The 22,149-nt window shown below is 38.4% G+C and overlaps 2 protein-coding genes across 3 annotated transcripts in view; both read right to left on the bottom strand.

Moving 5' to 3' along the window:
- Nucleotides 1-2,141, bottom strand: part of nectin3b (nectin cell adhesion molecule 3b) — a 26,581-nt gene extending 24,440 nt beyond the window's left edge. For both annotated transcript variants that reach the window (XM_035665953.1, XM_035665952.1), the window contains exon 1: nucleotides 1,995-2,141. In XM_035665953.1, the coding sequence (XP_035521846.1) occupies nucleotides 1,995-2,073 (79 nt within the window). In that variant the 5' untranslated portion in view covers nucleotides 2,074-2,141. The remainder of the gene's footprint in view (nucleotides 1-1,994) is intronic.
- Nucleotides 2,142-12,828: 10,687 nt separating this feature from the next.
- ppme1 (protein phosphatase methylesterase 1) lies at nucleotides 12,829-17,444 on the bottom strand. Its single transcript, XM_035667118.1, has 14 exons — nucleotides 17,150-17,444; nucleotides 16,274-16,367; nucleotides 16,017-16,109; nucleotides 15,804-15,861; nucleotides 15,438-15,489; nucleotides 14,999-15,153; nucleotides 14,785-14,875; nucleotides 14,391-14,456; nucleotides 14,166-14,292; nucleotides 13,941-14,070; nucleotides 13,700-13,744; nucleotides 13,509-13,573; nucleotides 13,328-13,395; nucleotides 12,829-13,195 (listed from the first exon to the last, which is right to left on the bottom strand). The coding sequence occupies exons 1-14, from the start codon at nucleotides 17,233-17,235 to the stop codon at nucleotides 13,192-13,194; spliced, it is 1,134 nt and encodes a 377-aa protein (XP_035523011.1). The 5' UTR covers nucleotides 17,236-17,444; the 3' UTR covers nucleotides 12,829-13,191.
- Between the last annotated feature and the right edge of the window lie 4,705 nt (nucleotides 17,445-22,149).

Here is a 22,149-nt window from a genome sequence, read left to right as displayed (position 1 = left end):
AGTCAGTTCAGGACTTTGGGATCCCGGTAATAACAGAACATGCAGCACATTAATAATGTGGTCGAGGGTCTCTGGGTCAAGTCTCTAACAAAAGAGTTACAGATGTGTTTGTGGGTTCAGCTTTAATGTAGGAGCCCAGATCTTCTCTTCTCTGCACACTGTCCAAGAGAGACCCTCTACAGCGTAAAACAGCGGTTTAGTGCTGGGTAACACAGCAGCCATTTTGACATTAAATATTAGGGTAAACACAGGTGTCAATGGTATTAATTAAGGTTCGGTTCCATTCAGATCAATCAGAGTCAAGGGGGGAGCTGCTGTGAATGCTGCTCACTGTAAAGCCTCTGCTACACTAAATGGAACGGACACTTAATTAGTATCATCGTTAGCACCTGTGATTATTACCTCACTATTTCATGTCAAAATGGCTGCAGTTTTAAAGCTGCTATTGATTTAGAAAACTCTCCGAGATAAAGGCAGTGAAGAGACACAAAACCTTGTTGTAATGTAACACAATCCAGTAGGGGCGTGAAGATGAACTCACCATTCATTACAATTCACTTTGCTCGCAATAAAAAATAAAAAGAGAGAGACTGAAGACAAATTACGACTGAAAAAGATTCAGACAAAAATCTAAAACATTTATTTTCTCTTAATTTATTAGAGAATAATTTAAATTGAAAAATAATCCTGTTTTTATTTCTGAGTTAAGGTATAAACTGAAGTCTTGAGCCTTGATAGCACGATTAATATCACAATCGTCTCATTAATTTAAATCTTTACATATTTGTATCACTGTCTTATGATATATATCTTTATATATGTAATCACTGAAACTAAATCTAGAGACATTTTGTGAGAGCTGAGTTGTAAGAGTGAAGCGGACTCTACAGTGATATTAGGAGTCCCTTTCTTACCTTTAGATAAAGCAAGAGAAATATGATAAGAGAAACAGCGTGGGGGACAAAGTGCGTCTGCGCCTGGTTCCCTCATTGGTGAGTAAAGATATACCATTAAACTACTGATCGAGAACAGCAGACAGGGAGTCTCTAGTCTGGTTTTGTGCATCACAAGCTTTTTCATTATACATGCATTATATATAAAACAAGTTTCCTAATCATTAATGTTAATTATCAACATCTAACTTTTGTTCTTTTTTAGTAGAGGAAAGGGAGTTTGTAGAAAAGCTGCCTGTGGGCAATACTACTGCTTTCTTTTAAAACACAGAATAATAATAATGTCCTGCTGTGAGAGTTGATATGAGGATTCAGTTTCATGATAAAGTTAGAGATAAACTAGTATCACTGTTTTCTCTTCTTTAGGATGCATTACAGCAGCACTTGGGCACTGAGCACAAAGTTGTCTGTTTCAGGGTGGAGTTAGTTATATTTCCCACCCCTTGATTAAAGCATAATGAGCTCAGGATCCATCCAGCACATGGTGTCTGACCCCCACCCCGACCTGGGGAGGGGGCTGCTGACATTTAGTCTTCTCTGCGGACACAAATGAAGTTCCTCAACATTTTCCCAAAGACGGCTGTCGTGACTCGCAGCACAGCACCGTGTTACTTTAAGTTTCTGGAGCTAATATGGCTGCCAGTGAATCTGCAAACACCAGAGTGTAGGTTAGGTGATATATACACATTAGGTATATGTCTCACTGATGATCACTGCCCCGGCCCCTCGGCGGTATATGGACTGTTTCTATGGCATCGCCGGGTCGCACCATCATCCTCGGTGGCGGCGCTGGCTAGCTACCGCTCCGACGCGTTGAAGTGAACTTGTAAAGCAACTTTCCTTTGGTGTTTAAATGCCACCTGCTACACTTACTACACTTCCAACTTTAAATAATCCACACTTAAAACACACGCCGGGGGCGAGTTTTGCCGCCGGGTTCGCTCAGGCGGTCGGCTCCTTTCACAAAACTTCTGTGCGCCGTTAGTGGAACAAATGAAACTGCCGGACAGAAAACAAAACAAAAAAAAAACCCGGACTCACCTGTGATACTGCACAAAAGGTGAAATAACGCGACCCCGCCTTGCCGTCCGAGGTAACTCCGATGAGAAGGCGGTAACATCTTCAAAAGCAGCGCAGTCTCCTGCCACAGGACCCGACCGTAGGCTGCATGCCAATTTAACGGTATGTGCAGAGGAACCTCCTCAGCAACAACTCCGAACTGCATGTGGACTGTACCATCTGCTCGGCCCGGAGCGGGGGGGCCGGGAGCTCACCTGACAATGGAAGCAAACGGCCACTTGTCGAGATCCCACAGCAACATCCCCCCCCTGGAAGAATGATCCATGTGTATACACATTACGTCACCTCTGTTGATAACCCCGACATACATTGATCAATTAAATCACTTTTATTGTTCAGTGGCTCTGCCGGTTGCTCACTGTAAATACACTGTTTCACCGCGGGGAGGAAGGATGTATATTCGGTATGTTTTGTTTGACAGTGAGCAGGATATTTTAAAATTATTTAACAGATTTGAATACATTTTGGTGGAAAGTTGGGTCAGTTAATCGTGGATAACTGGTTCATTTTTTGTGCAGATGAGGACATGATGTGAACATATAAAAAAAAGCAACATTTCTCTTACAAAGCTCCTTTTTTCTTGTCTGCTTGGTCCAACCATAGACTGTAATATAGGCCACGCCCGTTTACGCCTACATATTTTCCGCCATTTTTAATTTATGGCAAGAACAAATTATTCTTTCACTACTTTGACTGACCCGGCAAAAAAGTTACACATTTATTTTCTGGTATCATATAACATGTTCCTCCTATAAGACAACTGTAAAAAAAAAAAAAAAAAAGGCTTAATTCTTCCTTGAGTGAGTCCAACTGTAACCATACTTTTTAACAGCATTTCGCCCTCAGGTGGCGCTATAGCAACACACCTTAATGCCATGTCTACTTATGGCCACATATGACTCACAATAGGCCTTTTTTTAATAATGTGTCTGTAGTATTCAGGAGTTCGTGGTGGTAGATATTTCGATATGCTATCACTAAATTATCTGGTCTAGTTCTTCTTAAAATGAGTATATGGTTTAATTTTCTCTATGGACACTTGAATTGGTGATACCAGTTGAATTTCTAAAGTGACACTAAAAGGTTGTTGAGATTTTTAAACATTTGCTTTTGGTGGACAGTCATGGCTGCGTGGATCTGTCACACGTAGACATATGTAGTTGCTGCTCATAGCCAGTCAACAAGTTAATCTTTGCAAAGCAAATGTGAGTGAGATGAGATGGGGGTTGGGGGGGCAGCACCCCCTTCTGCTGACAGAAAGCTAACCAGGTCAGTGCTTTAATTTGAGTCTCAGTGCTGTCCTCTGGAGAGCCACAAGGGATACAATTACTCTCCCACCATCCCATTCTGCAACTCCCTAGCGCCAACGTTTGGGAGTGTGCGCGCGAGCATGTATTTTCTTTAATCTACCTCGTAGTGGGTAAAATGAGTGCATTCAATATTCCCATTGTTCTTAAGTTCAGTCTGAAATGTTGCCTTGAGTGCAGTGCAACAACATGAAAGCTATATGTTACACTGACAAAGAATTTATGATGAGGGAGAGAGAAGTGCAGACTAAAAAACTGTAATTTAATTTAGGGGCTTGTTCTAAAATCATAGTCATATTATATTTTGTACAAGTCTCCCACTGACTTTTCCACCAGCCCTCCTCATGGAGCGGTAGACTTTTCCATTAGGCATGATTTAGACATGATGAGCCCCACTATTATATCATGTTTTTGTTTTTTCGCTCTTTGTTTTATATTTCCCTTTTCCTTCATCAGCCGCCAGTTTTTGAAATTGAACTTCCATTTCTGTGTAATGCCTCGTGAGTATTCGTAGACGTCGCCAAATCAACAAACTTAGTCAATCGTTTTATTACCACCGGGGTTTCCAGCTAATGAATTTATGGGTAGTGGACAAAATAACATAAACAAATGTGCAATCCATTACAAAAGCTTTGAAATAAATACCACATACGTGGCAGTACAGTGAGGTGTCCATTCAGCAATTTCTTCCTCTTTCCTATTGCTGGTGATGTTATTGTATAGGCATTATATATATAAGTGTATAAGTTAACCCCCCTGTATGTATAACTATGACTGACTTCACTTCACTCTTACAGACTTAACAAAATCCAACACAATACTTGCGGGCTACTGCACTGGTTTGCATTATATTGTGTATGCATTCTTGGTATTTATTTCCCATCCACTGTGCAAAGTTTCCACAGACTTGTAAAAAAGTTGGTTTTGTCATTGTCATTATTCTCAAGTGATATTTTGATAGAACATTTTCCAATATAATAGTTGTTTTTACTTGCATGTAACCCAAAATTACTCAAGAGACATTGTTTAAACAATTTTGTCTGAAAAATTCCTTGTGGCTTTTCCCTCAGATCACATCTCAGTTCATTGGCAAACGGCAGAGATAAGCTTTCTGTCTTTCTGTACCTTCTCTTGTTCGGATATAATTCTCTTCTCTGGATGCACCATGTGAGCACCATTTCTTGTCGAAAGAGTGATACATAACCTGTGTGACCAGCAGTAAAACTGAGGCTGTACTAAAGAAACTTTAAACCAGTATTAAACCAAAGCCACAGACTCCATTTTCTTGGTTGAAGATGTGAAGTATTTTTGAGATCATGATAACAACATTTCCCTCCTGCTCTTGCTTTAAACTAAAGCTGCTCTCTGTCACCAGGTACTTTGTCTCTCTGGAATGTTTTTCAACCCTTCAAGTGCTCTTTCATGAAGGCCAGAGAGGTACTGAGAGGGCTTCAGGATTGTGGCGGAGTAAAGATCGGTTAAATTAGTCCACCTCCCGCTCAGACGCTTCTTTTATTCTGCGGGTCAGCACCTCCCTCCCTGTTTACCCACATAAATTGGTCTCTCTCTGCTTTCTGTCTCCATCCATTCTCCTACACAAGTGTCCATCTGGACTGTGAGAAAGAGCATGGGACTGGAATTTCATCAATAATGTCACAAGTTACTGTGATAACCTCATACAAGTTCCCTCAGGGGCTATATGCTTACATATTAAAGACTTAAAAAGGTGACACATGCTTACATATTAAAAAGTAAACGTACACATTGTGGCAGTTGCAGTCACAGGCTGCACTATTGAACTATTTACAAACCAAAAGTGACATCTGCTGGCTGAAAGGATGAACTCTTCACGTGCAGATTCAGACTTTACATCATGCTTTGGAAACATGTCTTTTTATCTTATAAAATCTCTCTTGTAATTGGTCATAATTTAATTACTTTAGTCCAATCTTTATGAATTATGTCACATATTGTATGTTTACCACATCTGAGGCAGTCAAAGTTGGTGAGACATGGCGACTTTTTGAACTATTGTTATCAAAAGCTAAAGTAATATGTTGTATTGCATTGATATTTGTGATGGGTATAAAATGTATTTCATCTTTCAGAAATGCTCATAGAAGACATTGGAACATCACGCTTTATCTTTATATTGATAATATTGTTATTACATTCTGTGTATTAGTGTGTAATTCTGTTTTGGTCAAATATCGCCATATTGTCTTGTTGGTTTTTGTTTATTATATCAAAAGAGCAGAGCGATAATAATGATTATTCACTGAAACAGTGTGTCCTACTTTGTAGTGACATTTTCATAGAATTTCCTATATAGAAAATAAATGTATAATTTTGGAAGCACATGAAATTAGATTCTAGATACACTTTGTGGAGTTATCAGCATGTTTTGTATATTCACTTTTACCATACAAAAAGCTAAAATGTTCAACCCCTGATTATAATTGTATTGCGCTAGCAAACAAATGTCAAATATTTATTTACAGTTGTGGCTCACATTAGATGTGCATTATATTTATATTTCAGAAGCAGCAAACAGTGCAGGTAAAACTGAGAAACCTCAAGCAATTAAAGATTTCTGAGCTTTTTATTACAAAATGTTCATTATAAGATGCTTATTTTTTTCTCTAATGACACAACTTTGAAGGAACTTATGACAGTTTTTATTTTATTTTACCATGACTGATACGACAGAACAACACAACCATCAAGTACATCATACACAAGTTTTATATTAGGGTTTATGTATCAATATGGTGTCTCTCACATAAAAGATAACATAGCTTGAAACAGACGTTAATGTCAATGATGTTAATTATACATCTCATCATATTAATGACTAATTACATGATTTAATCATTCTAAAAGGGTGATTTACTTTTAAACGTGTATATTTTAAGAGATTAGCATAAAATGTACAAGTCACAGAGTTAATTAGAATTTTATGAAACATATTTAACACAACAATATGTAATCATTTCTTACAGTGGATTATGAAATATGTCACTTTATTACTGTGTACACACTTGGTTGATGTCTTATATTTACATTAATATCACCAAAAGGATGAAACTCACTTCTATTCAGTATTTTAATAGTGATTAAAAAGATGCTGCACTTCACCACAAAAATGCATATTGAGGAGACAGTAGTGGTTTTAGACAGTAATTCTCAGCTTACTTACTAGCTTATTTACAGCTCTGTGAGAAAATAATTGCTCTATAGTGCAGGGTGTAGTATGACCTAAAATCAGTATACAGTATGTTTAATCATCTAAACAAAAAAGATTTTAAAGACATTTTAATTCTGACTTGAATCTGATCAGATTTCTCATAAACCTCTTCATTTACTAAAGTAAATCACAGGAAGAAATCAAGGCTTAGGAAATGGTCTAACAGTGGTTTTGAGGCCAAAGGTAAAATAGTATTTAAAGGCATGTCTGAAGGTCTGATCTCTGAGGCCGTAAATGAGTGGGCTCAAACACCTAGGGAAAATAATAAGACCTACAAAGAGGGCATAGTTAATATGAATGACCATAGCATGATCTACGTTCCACATGCCACTGGAGTTGATCATATTAAACACAGCAGAGGTGAGACACAGGCATAACTGAAACAGATGCAACAGCACAGTCTTATGGGCCTTGCTGGCATTATGGACATTAGAAGAGGCTGACTTCACAGTGATCATGATTGCAATGTATGTAAAGATGATAATCAAACTCACTAAAACAAAATACAAAATGGTGAAGAGCTTGTTTAAAATTGAATAAATTGGTAGCTGAAAGATGCTGTTTCTGGTGCAGGTCCTTGGCACAGTGAAGCTTGTGTTCTCGAGACTAACAAACAGGCAAAGCTGGGTGAACGAGTCTAATGAGGCCACTGTCCACATAACAACAATGACCACCCCCGTCGTCCTGGTGGTGGCAATATCAGCGTGCCTCAATGGGAAACATATCGCAACATACCTCTCTACAGACATCACAGCAAGGTTGAGCGGTGACATTTTAACAGTGATGCCTGCAAACAGAGTGACAAAAATACAAACATAGCTGATCATTTTGACCATGGTCACAGCAAAAATGTACAGCAGCATCGTCACCAGAAGGTGCACAGTGTCGGTGGCGAGCAAATGACCAAACAGGATATAACGAGAGGATTCCAGGATGAGAGGCTTCCTCAGCAAGGCAAACAGCATGACGCCATTTATATACAGAAAGAGAAAACATGGCAGCATCAACAAAGCTTTGAAAGATGACTGAAACAGCATCCCCTGCATGACTTCTGTGGTGTTATTCATGGCAGCAGCTTCACGCAATGTCTGAAAAGGCATGGCACACAAACACATCCGACTGATCCTTAATTTACATTATGAATAGTCCCAAATCTGTTTGGGATTAAACTGTCACAGAAGATCTTAAATAAGCATATTGGCTTGAAACAACAGATAAAAATACTATTAATTAATTAATTACTATTATTAATTATTAAAACAATAATTAGACAACAACACAAATATTTCAGAACTACATCTTTGAATTCATGATAAATAGATGTAACACATTACTTACTGTACATGTTACTGGTTTGGTTTGACTTCATTATGAAGTTCTGGTGGATAAATCTTAGGAATAAATCAGCCTCCCGCCCATCATGACCTTTTTATAGGCAGTCTGTGCCTTGACATCATCACCACCACAACCAGTCAGAGCTCTTATGTTTTCTTTGAGATAGTTTGAGAAGTTGTGTGCCACTGGAGCAGGAAATATGAACTTTTTCCCCCATTCACAGTAGCATAAACAAACTGTATATTGCTTCTGCTTTGTAGAAATTCAGTGGGGGTATTTCTAAATGGCTATTTGTGACCAATGACCACCTGAAGAGCTCCTGTATAACCCAAAATGGATTTCAAACTATTATATATATATATATATATATATACAACTACAGTATACTGTCCAAACAGCCTATTAAAATCTGTAGGCTCACTATACTTCAGGACATTAGTAAACGAGTGAGCGGAGCCCCCCCCCCCCCGTAGAAATCGAACGTCAGTTCAAGCACATCTCCACATTCACTCCACATTCACTCCATTCACAACAGACCATGTATTCTGTAAGCGTTGTGTTGAAGGAGTTTTTCTGTTTACTGTTCAGTAAAAAAAAAAAAACACCTGTGGTAGATGAATGTTTTAGATGGAGTAGTAAATGTATACAGTTTGTTTAGGGGTTGTTTAGTGATTTTATGGTAGGGGGATGACTTGAATCTGGTCACAGTCACACGGTCAGATCAAAGGACCATTTGTGTTGAAGACCTTAAACGTTTACATGTGATTTACAGCAGTACTGTAAATAGGATACCAGATGTGTTTTTGTTTGGATGTACTGAAAGGTCGAGAGAGAACATCTATACTGTGGTCTTCTCTGCATGCTCCACGAGTAAAGGAACTTGATTCATCACACTGAGTTCATAATTCTTCAGAAAACTAGCAACTCCCAATATTGTGGAAGGATTTCTCCTACACACCCCAAACAGATAGAAACAGCCAAGCGTCTTTCAAGAGTTAGGCAATTAATTGCACTTCCATAATTAAGGTAACATGAATATTTATTCATACTGTATATACTGTATCATTTTTGTGCACTTTTGGAGTCTTTGTCTCGCACCTCATTTCCTCAGAACTCAGACTGGATTTACAGATGGCTGAAAGAGCTCCGAGTCTCTGAAACCCTCTCCATAATCCGATAAGTGTTCAGTTTATTCACATCATTTTTAACTCCTCCTGTCCTAAAAGCATCTGCATTTGTCATGTTTCTCCGCTCATTTATTCAGGTTTTTACTTTAATTTGTCACCTGCAGGCTTGGGGAGTAACGGATTCCATTGTTTCCATTTTCTTTTCAAAGATTATATTGTTCTGTTGTGTTATAGAAAACACTTACATCAATTATTCTCATTTCTATTTGCATAGGCCTATTTGGTTTTGAAGTTAATCCAAAAGTAACGTCAATTAATCAGGTTAGATTACTTTAATATTGTGACACTTGGATTAGGTTACTGACTACATTTTTTAACATGTAATTAGTAATTGTATCCGATAACATTTTTTAAGTAGCCTAACCTGGCCATGAAGCTCTGGTAGCTCTGAGTAACTGGAGATACTTCCACTTGACAGAAAAGAGTAGTGAGTAGATCTTTATTTTCCAGATCCATGCATAGGCATCTCCTGCTTTCTTAGTATCATCAAGTTTTTGTAAAACAGAATCAACTCGACGTAAGGTAGTTAGGTAGTTATGATATGATAATTATTTTTTGTTTTATAACACCAACATCCATTCCTTGTGAAGATATAAGTTTTTTAGTTTTTTTTTAGTTTTAGTTAGTTTCCAGAGTGAGTTTGCTTGTTTCAGTTTAAATGATGATATGTGGGCTATTTGTCGGGGGCAAGATTTAAGACATTCAGAATAGGTATTACAATAAAAACAGTCATCCCTGTATCAATAATAAGAACCAGTGCCTCCTCATGGTTGTTGTGATTGACATAAACTAAAACTATTGACATAAACTAAAAAAGACCTTATTTTAGATGGTTTTATAAGAAGACCATATTGTTTCAGTTGGTTTTCATTTCAGTCTAGTTTTTATTTTCATGTCAGCTAACTAATAGTGTGTCCTGTAGCCTGCATTTTAAATACTGGCCTGAAGTCTGAGTCAATTGCAGTGCATTTGTTAAACCCTCACTGTGGTTCATATATGTTAAAAAAAACAAAAGAATCTGGCATTCTGCATCCAGATTTTGATTGTATCATAATTTCCCTGACATACAATAGTACTTGAGTCCCTATACGATTATTTAGTCTTTGGCATCTGGCGAGGCTGCGGCTAACAGCTGAGGGACTGTATAATGCCCTGTGTTGTTTTTCCATTGATTCCTAATTTAATTTAGCAGATTTAACACTGGCCTGACACTCCACTCTCCTCAAGCAACCTGGTGCAAATTCAGCTGGAAATGGCTATTGCACAAATAACTGGACGCTAATTATGATGAAAATGTGTTGGTGAAAATTTTAATTTCAGTTGGCCTGCTGGTCGTGCCAAAGAAAAAGCTGATGTTGTAACCTAGACCAAAATTGGTTTATCCTCTGCAAAGTACGAACAGACTCAGCTCTACATTGTCAGTCTTGGCATTAGATTGATCACACTAAGTTCCTTTGTTAGTTCTAATACACCAAAGTGATACATTTCAATCTCCTGGCAACCATGAATGTTTATGTTAAATGTCATTGCATACTGCAGTCCATGTAGTTGAGATACACGATACAGGACTGTGCGTTCCAGACCGACCAAAGTGTTGCTAAAAAGGTTGTATGGTTATAGTAAAATGGTAACTGTATCTGAGTCTTCTTTTATTAATAAACAAACCAGTAGCTCTTGTCTGTTATTTGTTCTGACCAGCACCTTTTACCCTTACGTCACCATGTCTGTACAGTTTTTCAGTAGCACAGTGGAGATCTCCTCCACCTTTAAGAGGCTAGAGTTTTGTGGTTGACAGATAAGTACTGAACAAAACTTAAGTTTCCTTGTGGCAGATTTGTTTTACCAAATTAAAGATAAACAAGGTTTTAAGAACCAATGATCGATCAATTTTAACTGTGAAACTGTATAGTTATCTGGCTTATACACACAGTAATTCAAAAGAAACTGGTACAGATACAGTTACTATACAGGTAAAAAATACAGAATTTCATTTCATTGTTGACACTGTGTGAGGTATTGATCTGTGCCACTGTAGTGGATTATATTATTTAACAATGTTATGTTGTCCACTACTGTAAATCCTGCATTTTTCTGCTTTAGCTTCATCTACTACATCAACTACATGATATTAGGCCCAAAATGATGAAACCAAAGAATGTCTGTTAGGACTACCGGTGTACAACCTGTCAGCATTGTTTACAGAGTGATATCTAATAATGATCTCAGTGACTGTAATCCTTTGGAGGACAGTCAGCAATAACACATTAATAATTCAAATATTTACATTGCACATCATTGCAATATATTTCCAGTGTGTTGGTCCATGGAGGGACAATTAAAACTGAATTTCATTCCCTGGAGTAAACCAGGCACACAAAGAAAAACATGTCACCTTCGTCATAAAGTTTAGAAAACTACAACCTTGTTTTTGTTTGTTTTTCCACGTCGGTTTCTGCTGCGCCCTGAATTTATGTTAACCAACTGTAGGGCAACAGGTATGGTTTCCCTTATTTAGGATGCTTTGAAGAAATGCTTTAGACAACGGCATGTTGCTGATGTTTGAAAGCTGTGGATAAAGCTAGAATTCTGGACATAACATGTAGGATATAACAAATACTGCGTTTTAATCAGATGTTGACATGAAAACATTAGTTTAAGTTAGAGGATCATTATTTAAAGCTAAGGGGTGAACACTTGTGGTTATTGAATGTCCATTATAACATTACTGCATTATATGAAAACACTTTTTTATTAAGTAATATATAATAATATAACCCATAATTTAAGGGAATATGATTCTAATAAATTAGTACAATAGCAAAACTGAATTTATAATTGTTATATACTGAAATGTGCAGTAATGTTTAAAAAGGGCCATATCTTACACTAACTTGTTTAGAATAATAAAGGTTTATATTCATAACATCAGTCGGCTGGTTGTGTGAAAGAGCTTTTCCTTCATTCGTTCGTTGTTTTCAACATCCAAGGCCCGAAAAGCAGTGACTGTCATGTGTACATTGTTCAGTGGAAAAGAAAAAATAAACATAACATAAAGTATCTTTATGGATTATATTGATGCCGAATTGACAAGAAGACTGTGGCATGACGCACTTTATCTTGTGCTTCGAGAGTTACGTTTCGTTATAGACAAGCACTGTTAAAATGTCATATTTAAGGGGAGTTTAGTGCAATATATTTATTCAAAGTACAGAACACAATTAAAATCAATATATATATCTTTATATACAATTGTGAATAAACAGATTTATAATGAAAGAAGAGCTTTATTGGTCATGATTAAAATAAAATAAAAAATAAATAAAAAAAGGAGAGAAATGGGAAATGAGGAAGGCCTGGGCCTTAGTTTTGCCTAAATTACCCTCTGGTGACTGCAGAGACTGTGTGTCTACTTGAGCAGAATACTTTTAAACAGCAGTGACTGCGTGTGAGCTGGGCTTCATCTTTTGCTTTGGAAACAAAAGTCCTGCGTTCCAATCACATTCAAACATTGCTTATGTCCAGTGTGTTTCTGGGAGTTATAACAGGTGTTATCATCTGGGTGCTGCAAACAGGAATTGCAGCATGACTAAGAGTATAAGGAGATAACTACAATAAATACTAATTTGATTTCACCATACAGTTGCCACTTATCCTATCAACTACCACATTTAAAATGATCATGATGTCCTTTTAATACACATACCAAATATACAAGTACATTTATTACAGCATCCATCTTTAATCATTGTTTGAATTCAAACATTACAAACACATATTCACAATGATGCAGTCACTCAAATTAAAACATTAAACAAAAGAGAGCATTACAGTTCAGAGATTTAAAAAAAAAGATATTGTAAAGGAAAGGTACAATCAAATCCCAGTGTCTTAAAATAAGAATAAGGCAAAGCTGAAAGGCAAAACATCTATATAACAAAAGCAACATAACAAAAGCATAATAATAATAATAATAATAATAATGTTATATTTTCCTTAATTTGCTGTTAAATTGTACGAGGATGTGGATGAATCTTGAAACATTTCTTCTGTGGCTGCTGGCTATATAGACTGAAAACTGGAAATTAGCTGTGGAAAGATTATTACACAATTATTACACCAACATTTCTGCTATTCAGTGTCCTTTAATTCTGCACAAAACAATGTCAAATTATTATGCTACATATAATGTTGTACGTTGTATGCATTCAGTCCACTTACCACAGGAATCCTTCCTTAAACTCTGTGAATTTGTGCCGAACCATAAATGTTGCTAGAGCATCTGCTACCTATAGCAACATATGAGAGAGGACTGATTTAACAAAGCAGCAGCAAACTGAATCTGGATCAATCATACAGTTATTTGGACAATGCCCACAGCGTACAGGTAAACAGCTCTTACTTTCTCAGGTGCGTCCTCATGGACAGCATGACCACACTGAGGGAGGACCTGCATCTGAAACTTCCCTGTGGACAAACAGTGAGATTATGGATATTTTTGAGGCCAGTGTAGTCTACTATACGTAGATGACAACAATCAAATGTGGGGGAAAAATTGAGCTATGCACAAAATCTGAAATTGTGCCACATTACCTTGCATCTGTCCAATAGTAAGGTCTTTGTCAAGCCTGTCCACTCCTGTACAATGGATTAAGTCAGGGGTGAAATTGTGCAGTCAATGGCAAAATAGCTTGGAATAAAACTTTTTGTTTGTTTGTATTCATTCAAACTAGTCGGACATGACGTGAAATTACATAAAAACTGCCTGCCCATGTATATTTCTTACTTATTTGGATGCCAAATAATAATTTAAGTTCACTGCGAAAGATCGAACCTGCGAGCAGAAGCAGTTTTGGTACAGAACAGGTGAGAAAGAGAGCAGACAGGCCTCTGAACCAGCCATCCCAGTATTTTTCTGTCTTCGACAGCTCCACTCTCCAGGTGAAGATGCTTTCCTTTTTTATCTGTATGAAAGACAACAACATCATTAGGTACTTTTCAACCAATCTTAAACACACACACGTTACAACAGTAAGACAAATATTAGAAGAGACGGAACCTCTTGGTCATCTTCCTTCATCCTTTTCTTGTTGGATTCTTCTTCCCCTTCTTCATCCTCCTCCTCTTCTATTATACCTTCGCCAATGCTTTTAGACACACCTGGACTGCTGGTGGATTCCTCACATCTGTGAATGTCAGACCAAGCTAATTAAGATGCAGTGCATAAAACTCGCCAAAATCCACACAGGACTTCATGTACAGATGAGAAACTGAGCAGACATACTTTTTCACCTGGCCTCCCATTGACACTCGTGCTGACTCAATGTTGCGGATCTGGCCGCTCTTCACACTGACAGCAAAAAGAAAACGTTTCAGACAAGGATGGAGGTCATTAAAAGGTGTGTGTAACATTTAGGGGGAGCTACTGGTAGGTAGGTAGATAGGGGCGTTGAAAGCTTGGAAGGGGAGGGTTAAGCGACGGAGTGGTGATCGGCAACTTACACCGCTAGATGACACTAAATTCTACACACAGGACCTTTAAAACTGGACAATTACAATATGGCCTTTCGAAGATGAAGATTATACAAAACGTGGCAAATGCTGTCAACAAGGCTCCTATTTGTTTTAGTGAATAATGAATGACACTGTGAAGATGTAGCGGTGTTGATCATGTTTACCTCCACTCAATGGCGTTCTCCAGAGATTTAAATGTCTTTGGTCGACTCCTGAGGAAATTCTGCATACTGTTCAAAGCATCCATTGCTGTACCTGAATACAATTTAAACATATATTTGTCGTTACTAAACCCAGTAACACTATAGCTAACTCACTGCTAATTTAAAGTGGCAGTGATAGCAACATGCTAGTGTCATAAACTGAAATAACTCTTACCTTCTACAACGTCAATGACGCAGAGGCCAAGCAGTGATGGTACATGATTCGCTGTGGCTGTGTGAACTGCAATGGCCCCACCCATACTGTGTCCAATAATCATGATCGGAGGCGGGCTGTCTCCGTAGAGCACCTCCACCACTTTGCCAATGTCCCTTTTGAAAGAAAAAAGCAAGGATGAGCTATTAATGTGTCTGTATTTCTATACGTGTCAGTGTATTAAGTTAGAAACCTCGAGACGGAGAGCGTATTTAACAAAGAACTGGGAAACTCATTAATCCAAATCCTTACTCCTTTAACTCTTGCCTGCCCTGTAAGCCAGCAGCATCACTGCTAGCCTCTCTGGTTTGCCACATGCTTTTCCGTGACGCAAGCTTAGGCTGATATGTGCTTCTCACAAAATCCTGCATCAGTCTTAACTGCACACTCAGCAACTTACTTGGCCATCGTGTCTGCAGAGAGATCGTCAGGATTTTTCACTTTGGTGTCTCCTGCAGGTGATGAGAGAGAAGCACATTTTTACCATTTTGCTCCGTTTGAACTCATACACAGCAATTACACCCATTGTGGTACTGGAGCTGAAATTTGAAACCGTAAAATCTGATATAGGACTTTTTTTTAAAAGTTATTTTGCTGTCAGTAGAAAACAAAAGTGTCCGCTTTATTTCATCAGCCTATAACAATAAAATATATATATAACTAGACTCTTCTTAAACAGAATGAATATTACAGATATATAACATTATTGGGATGCACTGATTAAATAAAATGTTACTAATTTAGTCTTTTGACTACCTATATTTACCATGAGCTCGGAGGTCCATAGCCACCACCCTGCAGTTGATCCTGCTGCATATGACGGCCTGCAAAGGGACATACGGGAATCGTTTAAATAAACCAGCGTAAAGCAAATATGCTGAAGTAAATAAATGCTCCACACTACGCTAATGTGTATTTTAAAACATACAGTTTTATCAGAGTTAAGAGGTTACATAGTTTATGTAATAGTTATGCTCACAGTGAACACAGCCCAGGAGAGTGCAGAGTGGCCTCCTCCGTGGAGCAGCAGCAGCACAGGACCATCGGAGCCACTACAGTAAATTCTGAAAATGTTCAAGGTAGTCAAGGAAATACAAACCAGAGCTGAAGTTAGACAGCACACAGATATAAATGGCCCAGTTAGATATGAATGGGTGATCACCATGGGCCACACCGAAGTGTCAATAATTCATGCTGAGCTTTCTCCTGACAAACAGAAGCAGCAGTCAAGGATATATCTTTGCCATTTTCATTTTCCACCTCAACATCCTCCATGGTTTCAAAGTAGTGACTCCAGGGCAGGGGGGAGAAATCTTTCTTCCGTCCAGGTCTGCGTGACAAAGAAAAACCAAGAGAAATGTAAACCAATCCTGTACTGCAGCAGAATGATTCAAATAAACTGGGCAAGAGGTAAATAAAGGGCAACTGGCTCTCTGATAATGTAGCAATTCACATGCCACAACTTCACAGTTTCATTCAGCCTCGTTCCTTCTCGAATCATCTTACCTCAGACCAAAAGCAGCCGTACAAACACAACATTTGACTGACTGGAAACCACAGGCTGGGGACTTCAGGTAATGTTTCAGGGTTTTCATGTTGGTGTAGTTTCAGTTTTCACACACTTCACAGAGAGAGTTTGGATACCGTTTCATTCAAGCCCCAAATATAAACACTGTCGAGTCATGTAATACATGGGTACATCTATACCACAAACAAAAAACGTGTTGACACAACTAGTGTAACAAGGGGATGTAAACAAGCTCTCACAGTCTGATGGAAACTAAATGTGGTCCAAACCCAGTAGCTGGACAATAAGATCCAATTCTACATACAGATTAACACCTACAGACAGTGCTGGTGGTGTGTCATTACAGCTCACTCTTACTCTAAAAGAGCTGTGTTAATGGGAGTTCAGATCAGTGGACACTGAAATATATATAACGCTTAGCTTACAGTCAGGAACTACGCATTTTATTTTCCAAAACTCTGCTATAACGCAACCCCCGCTGTCACAGCCTGCGGGGACGGGAGTTAAACCACAGAGGAGGATATTATACAATGCAGCGCTGCACAGATACAACACAATGCTACTGACGGTGCTAGCTAACTCACCCCATTTTCATTTTGGAGCCGGACTGAAAGCCTGCAGCCACAGGAGGTCTGGAGGCTAACAGGTTCAAATGCAGCTGTTTCTCCATGTTCTTCTCAAACGAGGTCTGTCTCGGTCACGAACTGTTTGGTGTCACCTTCCCTCTCTTTCGCAGCATATGATGATCTCTTGGACACCTGCAGCGACGCTAGCCACACATCGGATGAACTACCGCTACGTTACTGCGTTTGTCTCACAAGCTAACGGTGGCTAGCGCTCTTCTTCTACTTCTTCTGCTGCTGTGATTAGTTTGTCCTCTTTTACGTTGGTTTTCTTTCATTGTAGGTTAGTATTGACCTTTGGACGCATTACTGCCACCTACTGACTACAACACACCACTGGATTACAGCCACTGACAGCAGGCCTCAATGTGTCTGTGTGTGAAGGTGTTCAGTTCAATTAAAGAGGGAGTTTTCCTCCTCACAGTTTCTGTTTAGAATTTTATTTCAACGATTTTCAGGATTTTTAAAGTCATCTGTAAATAATTTTGTATAAACAAAACATTGTTTTTTATTTTTTATTTATTTAAATATTGTGTGAGACTGACTACACTTTTTATACTAGATTTCTGACTTGTTTTCTGCGGCTCTTAACATTGACCTTCCTCCAATGATCTCCCTGGTTGTTTTAACTGTAGACTTTTCTAATGCAGGACAATTAAGACGATAAGATATACTTTAAGATAAATAAGGCTGTTTATCAGAGAGTGAAGGCTCTGTGAATATAGCTTGTGTCCTGGTCTTTAAAGTTTAGTTTAATTAATAATCTAAACTTAAAATCTAAAAAACCTTTAAGATCTAAAAATAACATTTTCATTTAGTTTTCTTCACAGAAATGAACGAAATTCTGAGTTATAGACCTACTGGGTATATATTTTAGTTTTATTAAACCCCTTAAAATCAAGAAGATCTCGCGAACTCTGGTGGCGCTTTGACGACCACTAGTGGGGGTCCCGACCATAGACATATGGTCCCAACCCCCAGGACAATATATCCTTTAGCCTACAATATTCCTGAACATAAGGGGGCAGTAGTGCACTGTTCACCTATGTAAATGAGGCAATATTCTTAAAGGAGTAGCCCACCTATTTACACATTAAATGTTCTGTTTATTCATCATGTGGCACTGGAGGAGCCTTGTCAAGTCTGAAAAATGTCATCAGGGTTATCTCAGTTGCATCTGGAGACTGCACATTTATAACCGAGGGGCTTGCGTTACAAACTCAAGGTGTGGAGTTTGGAAGATGTGGGTGTTTACCAGGCAGGGAGGGTCTAATGAAACACACATTGTGGGAAATGTAGTTTTGTAGCTACATTAAATATATCTCTCTATAAGTCACCTAACTTTATGGAATTGCACTGTAACCTACTGGAGAACATCTTGAAGATGTGGGCAGTCGTTATGATCGCTGGGAACTACAGCTTTGTGACGCTTAGTAAAGTCACAGTTTCACTCCTGTAATCTGAGATGCTGTTATTCTGTGTTAGATACTTGAGGGACTTGTAAATGTAGTTACATAAAGAGTTTGATACGCCAGCTGATCGTACTACTCTGATTGTGAGAGGACAGGGAAGAGGTAAAGGTGAATAAACATAGTTGGTCACATACAGTTTTACTTTACTGGGAGAAGAAGGCCTTCATCCATCATCATCCTCTCATCTGGGTGTCAGTCAATTAAACTGACAAACAATCAAACTACTGAACTAACTATGAACTTTGTAGTGGTAAAATGTATTCAGGGATAATGTTCTGTGAACATGAAGCAAACTATATTATGTTCTGTTATTCCATGTTTAATTTTACAGGCTTACAGTATAGTGTTTTATGTTCATCCTCATGTATTCACATTCTGGGTGTCTCACACTAGTTAGGCGAGGTGTAATTCATTGCGCCATGAGCTAAGCACACTCCAAAGACCAAGGCTGTCTCATGGAGAGTTGGGCATCACATGTGTTATCACTACTGTTTATCAGACATAAGACGTCACCAATAGACATCCTTGGGAAAGAGGCGACATTCTTAGCTTGTATCAAGTGTGATGCAAATAAATCTTGCACGTGGAGTGAAACTGTCAATTCTCTTGTCTCGCTATAATTAGATAGCTAAAAGCGAGCTATTCAAGCTCTAACAAAACCCTCCCCTCTTTAATGTCCTCCTAATTGAACAATAGTTTCCAAAGTTGCCACCAAGATACAAATTAGAAAAGTAGCTACTTGTGATAAAGATTAATAGATTTTAGCTCATGTATTTGTTACCTTTTCAGTCCAACCATCTGAGCAGGTGGACTTTCCAGCTGTGTCCAACAGAGTGCACAAACAATGTATTAATATGTGGAACATGTGGCTTGTATTTCATGGGACCACATTCAGAGGGCTGACCACCTGTCTTCTCTGTTGGTTGGCTGGAAAAACATTTAATCAACCGGTGCTTGAAGGTTCTTTGTCTTTGACTCCAGCCAGCATTTACGGACCCAATTAGGTGGTGATTGGGTATTTGCTTCCTTTCTTTTAGAAATTTGGGAGACATATTTGTCAATTTTTGTTTGCGTCTTTCAGACAAATTGTTTTTATTATAATAATGTTTATGATCATGTACACCCTATTGTACTATTTATATATTTTGATATTATGTTTACTGACTTTAGTGTGTTTAGGCTGTTTATTTCTCAATGTCAAATGTTAGGAGGCACATTTATGTCCATAGCCAAATATAGTCTTATATTATAAACATCTTGTTCTGACAGACTGGATGTTTATCATATAATCTGCTTCCTACCACCCTGATTGCTAGACTGGAAGCTGTTTGATTTCTATACATATTTTACACATCACATCGGAATATTTTTTTCTTTAGCGGAAGATAGAAATGTTATGTTATTGAATTTACAGGGATTCTTTTGTTTCCTGCAATGACAGCTGAAATAATAACTAAACTTGCAGACCAACAATGACAATGCCAGCTAAAACTATAAAGTATGAACAATTAGCAAACAGCTGATTCATTCCTGGTATGTGGGACCATTGGTTGTCACAATGAAATCTCCTCATGAGTGCTGTGAAATATTGAACATCAAAATTAATTCTAAGAGCTTTTGATGAAGTTGATTAAAGACCCCCAAAGCCTGAATATGGTACAAAATGATCCGATTTTGGTACGTAGCAAATACTTCTTCTTCACATCAAGATAAGATGAAAAACAACAATTGAACACAGATACATTAATTGTCAGTCATGACGGTTAAGTGTCCTCTCCTTCATCCCTTAGCTAATAATTAGTTAAAATACGGTTAAGAGAAGTTACATTGTGGGCCATTTGTGTGCTCCCCTAACCTTTAGGTGACGCAGTGGCTGACTTTATTTATAGTGTAATGGTCTTTATTTATAGTGCAATGGAGATTAACTGGTTCACAGCACTGATTCATGGTTCGTGGTATTTAAAGTGCAGGAGAGCACAGCGATGACGGAGTCTGCCTGCTCAGTTTCATTTTCAGAGGGCTGTAGGGCAGGTCAGTGCAGGCTGGTTGAAGCCGGACCAGCAAGTTGTTTACTGGTCTGACTCTGTGCTCAAAAGGTTTTTCACACACTGTTCTCAGGGAACTGTTTTTAGCGTCGGGTCAAGAAAGCAGGTGGTGAAAGCAGTTAAATGATTCTGCTGGGTTTAAGGTTGAAACATTTTCTGTCTTTGCTTTGTGAATTATATAAAATAGATAAAAAAGGAAAATTAATGAATCCAACTTTTAAATTACAGCTTTAATACTTTTAAAATGGATTATTGCCTACCTACTGTCCAAATCTGCTCTGTTCTCTCATAACTCATTTCTGATGTATGCTTTATTTAAAAAGAACGCTACTGCATTTACTCATAGAATTGAAATATGAATTCATTGAAAGGATAAGATAAGGTAAGCATTTATTGATCACCAGAGGAGAAATTCCCTTCAGAAAAAGAAAATATAAAAAGAGAAAACATCCAAAAATTACCTCATGCTAGTGGCACCAAAGTCCCAACCACCAGCCCTGCATGAAGTCCTCGGTCAACATATACATGCGACTTACTGCTGCTGCGATAGTTAGGAAGACTGTAAATAGTGGAAACGTGTCAGAGGTGCAGGTTATTTGTAGAGGCAAAATATTTCTTTGGCCTTGTTTACCAGAACAACTTCAGGGTTTTTAGGAAACATTAACTTTATCTGTACACACTAGTGTCTATACATGATTATAGTACTGGGACACACAGTGTGTCAAACAGATAAAGCAGCAGTGTACGGAGAAAACACTGGTGTGCATGTTGCAATGTAAAGAATCAGCACTCCAGTGGAAAAAAACAACATGTAACACCAGGTGAAACATTAGGTATGTAGAGGAGACACTTCTGCGTACTACTGCGTAGTCAACGGCATGACATGATGTAAGTTTGCTGGGGCCTTGACCTGGAGCTGCAATGGAAAGTCACATGTGAAGAGGCATGCACGCACAGTCACAGACTCCAACACTCAACCAACAATGTGTCTCTAACCCTTTCCGCTCAGCATCCTGTCCTCTCTTTGGGTGCTGTTAGCCGGCCTGTGCAAATGCTAATGGCTTGAATGATTGCATACAGATGCTATGTGCACCCACCCACCCCTGTTCATAGTATGGATTGGCTGACAAGCATGGCGGTTCCTTTGCCTGGAACGTTTCGTAACTTTATTACTTGCAGGGAGGAGGGATGGAGGAATTCCTAAAACTGAACTAGTTTTGCATTTTGTTGTGCGGCGCTAACACTGAGAAAAGGATGTAGGGCAAATGTTATCCACCACAGTGGTCTTGTCACCCAGTCAAATGCCCCATGAAAACATTTAGGGAATCCAGACAGGCCTCTCTGTGTGATTGGCCACATATACCAACCAATAGAAACATGAGGTATGCTCCTTGATGTCAGTGTAGTAATATGAGCTGGTATCTTCACGTGTTTAAGTTGAAAT

Source organism: Morone saxatilis, unplaced genomic scaffold (assembly GCF_004916995.1).
Source record: "Morone saxatilis isolate NCDOM2014 unplaced genomic scaffold, NCSU_SB_2.0 Contig20, whole genome shotgun sequence".
In the NCBI taxonomy this organism is placed as follows: domain Eukaryota; kingdom Metazoa; phylum Chordata; class Actinopteri; family Moronidae; genus Morone; species Morone saxatilis.
Note: the sequence above shows the minus strand (reverse complement) of the source record. Positions and strands in the feature narration are given on the sequence as shown.

Excerpts from the sequence above, each read along its gene's own strand:
- ppme1 (XM_035667118.1), bottom strand. The coding sequence starts at position 17,235 with ATGGAGAAACAGCTGCATTTGAACCTGTTAGCCTCCAGACCTCCTGTG. Across the intron at positions 15,862-16,016 it reads TCTCCTGGGCTGTGTTCACT|GCCGTCATATGCAGCAGGAT; the intron begins GTGAGCATAACT and ends GTCCCTTTGCAG. Across the intron at positions 13,745-13,940 it reads AAAACTGCTTCTGCTCGCAG|GAGTGGACAGGCTTGACAAA; the intron begins GTTCGATCTTTC and ends TCCATTGTACAG.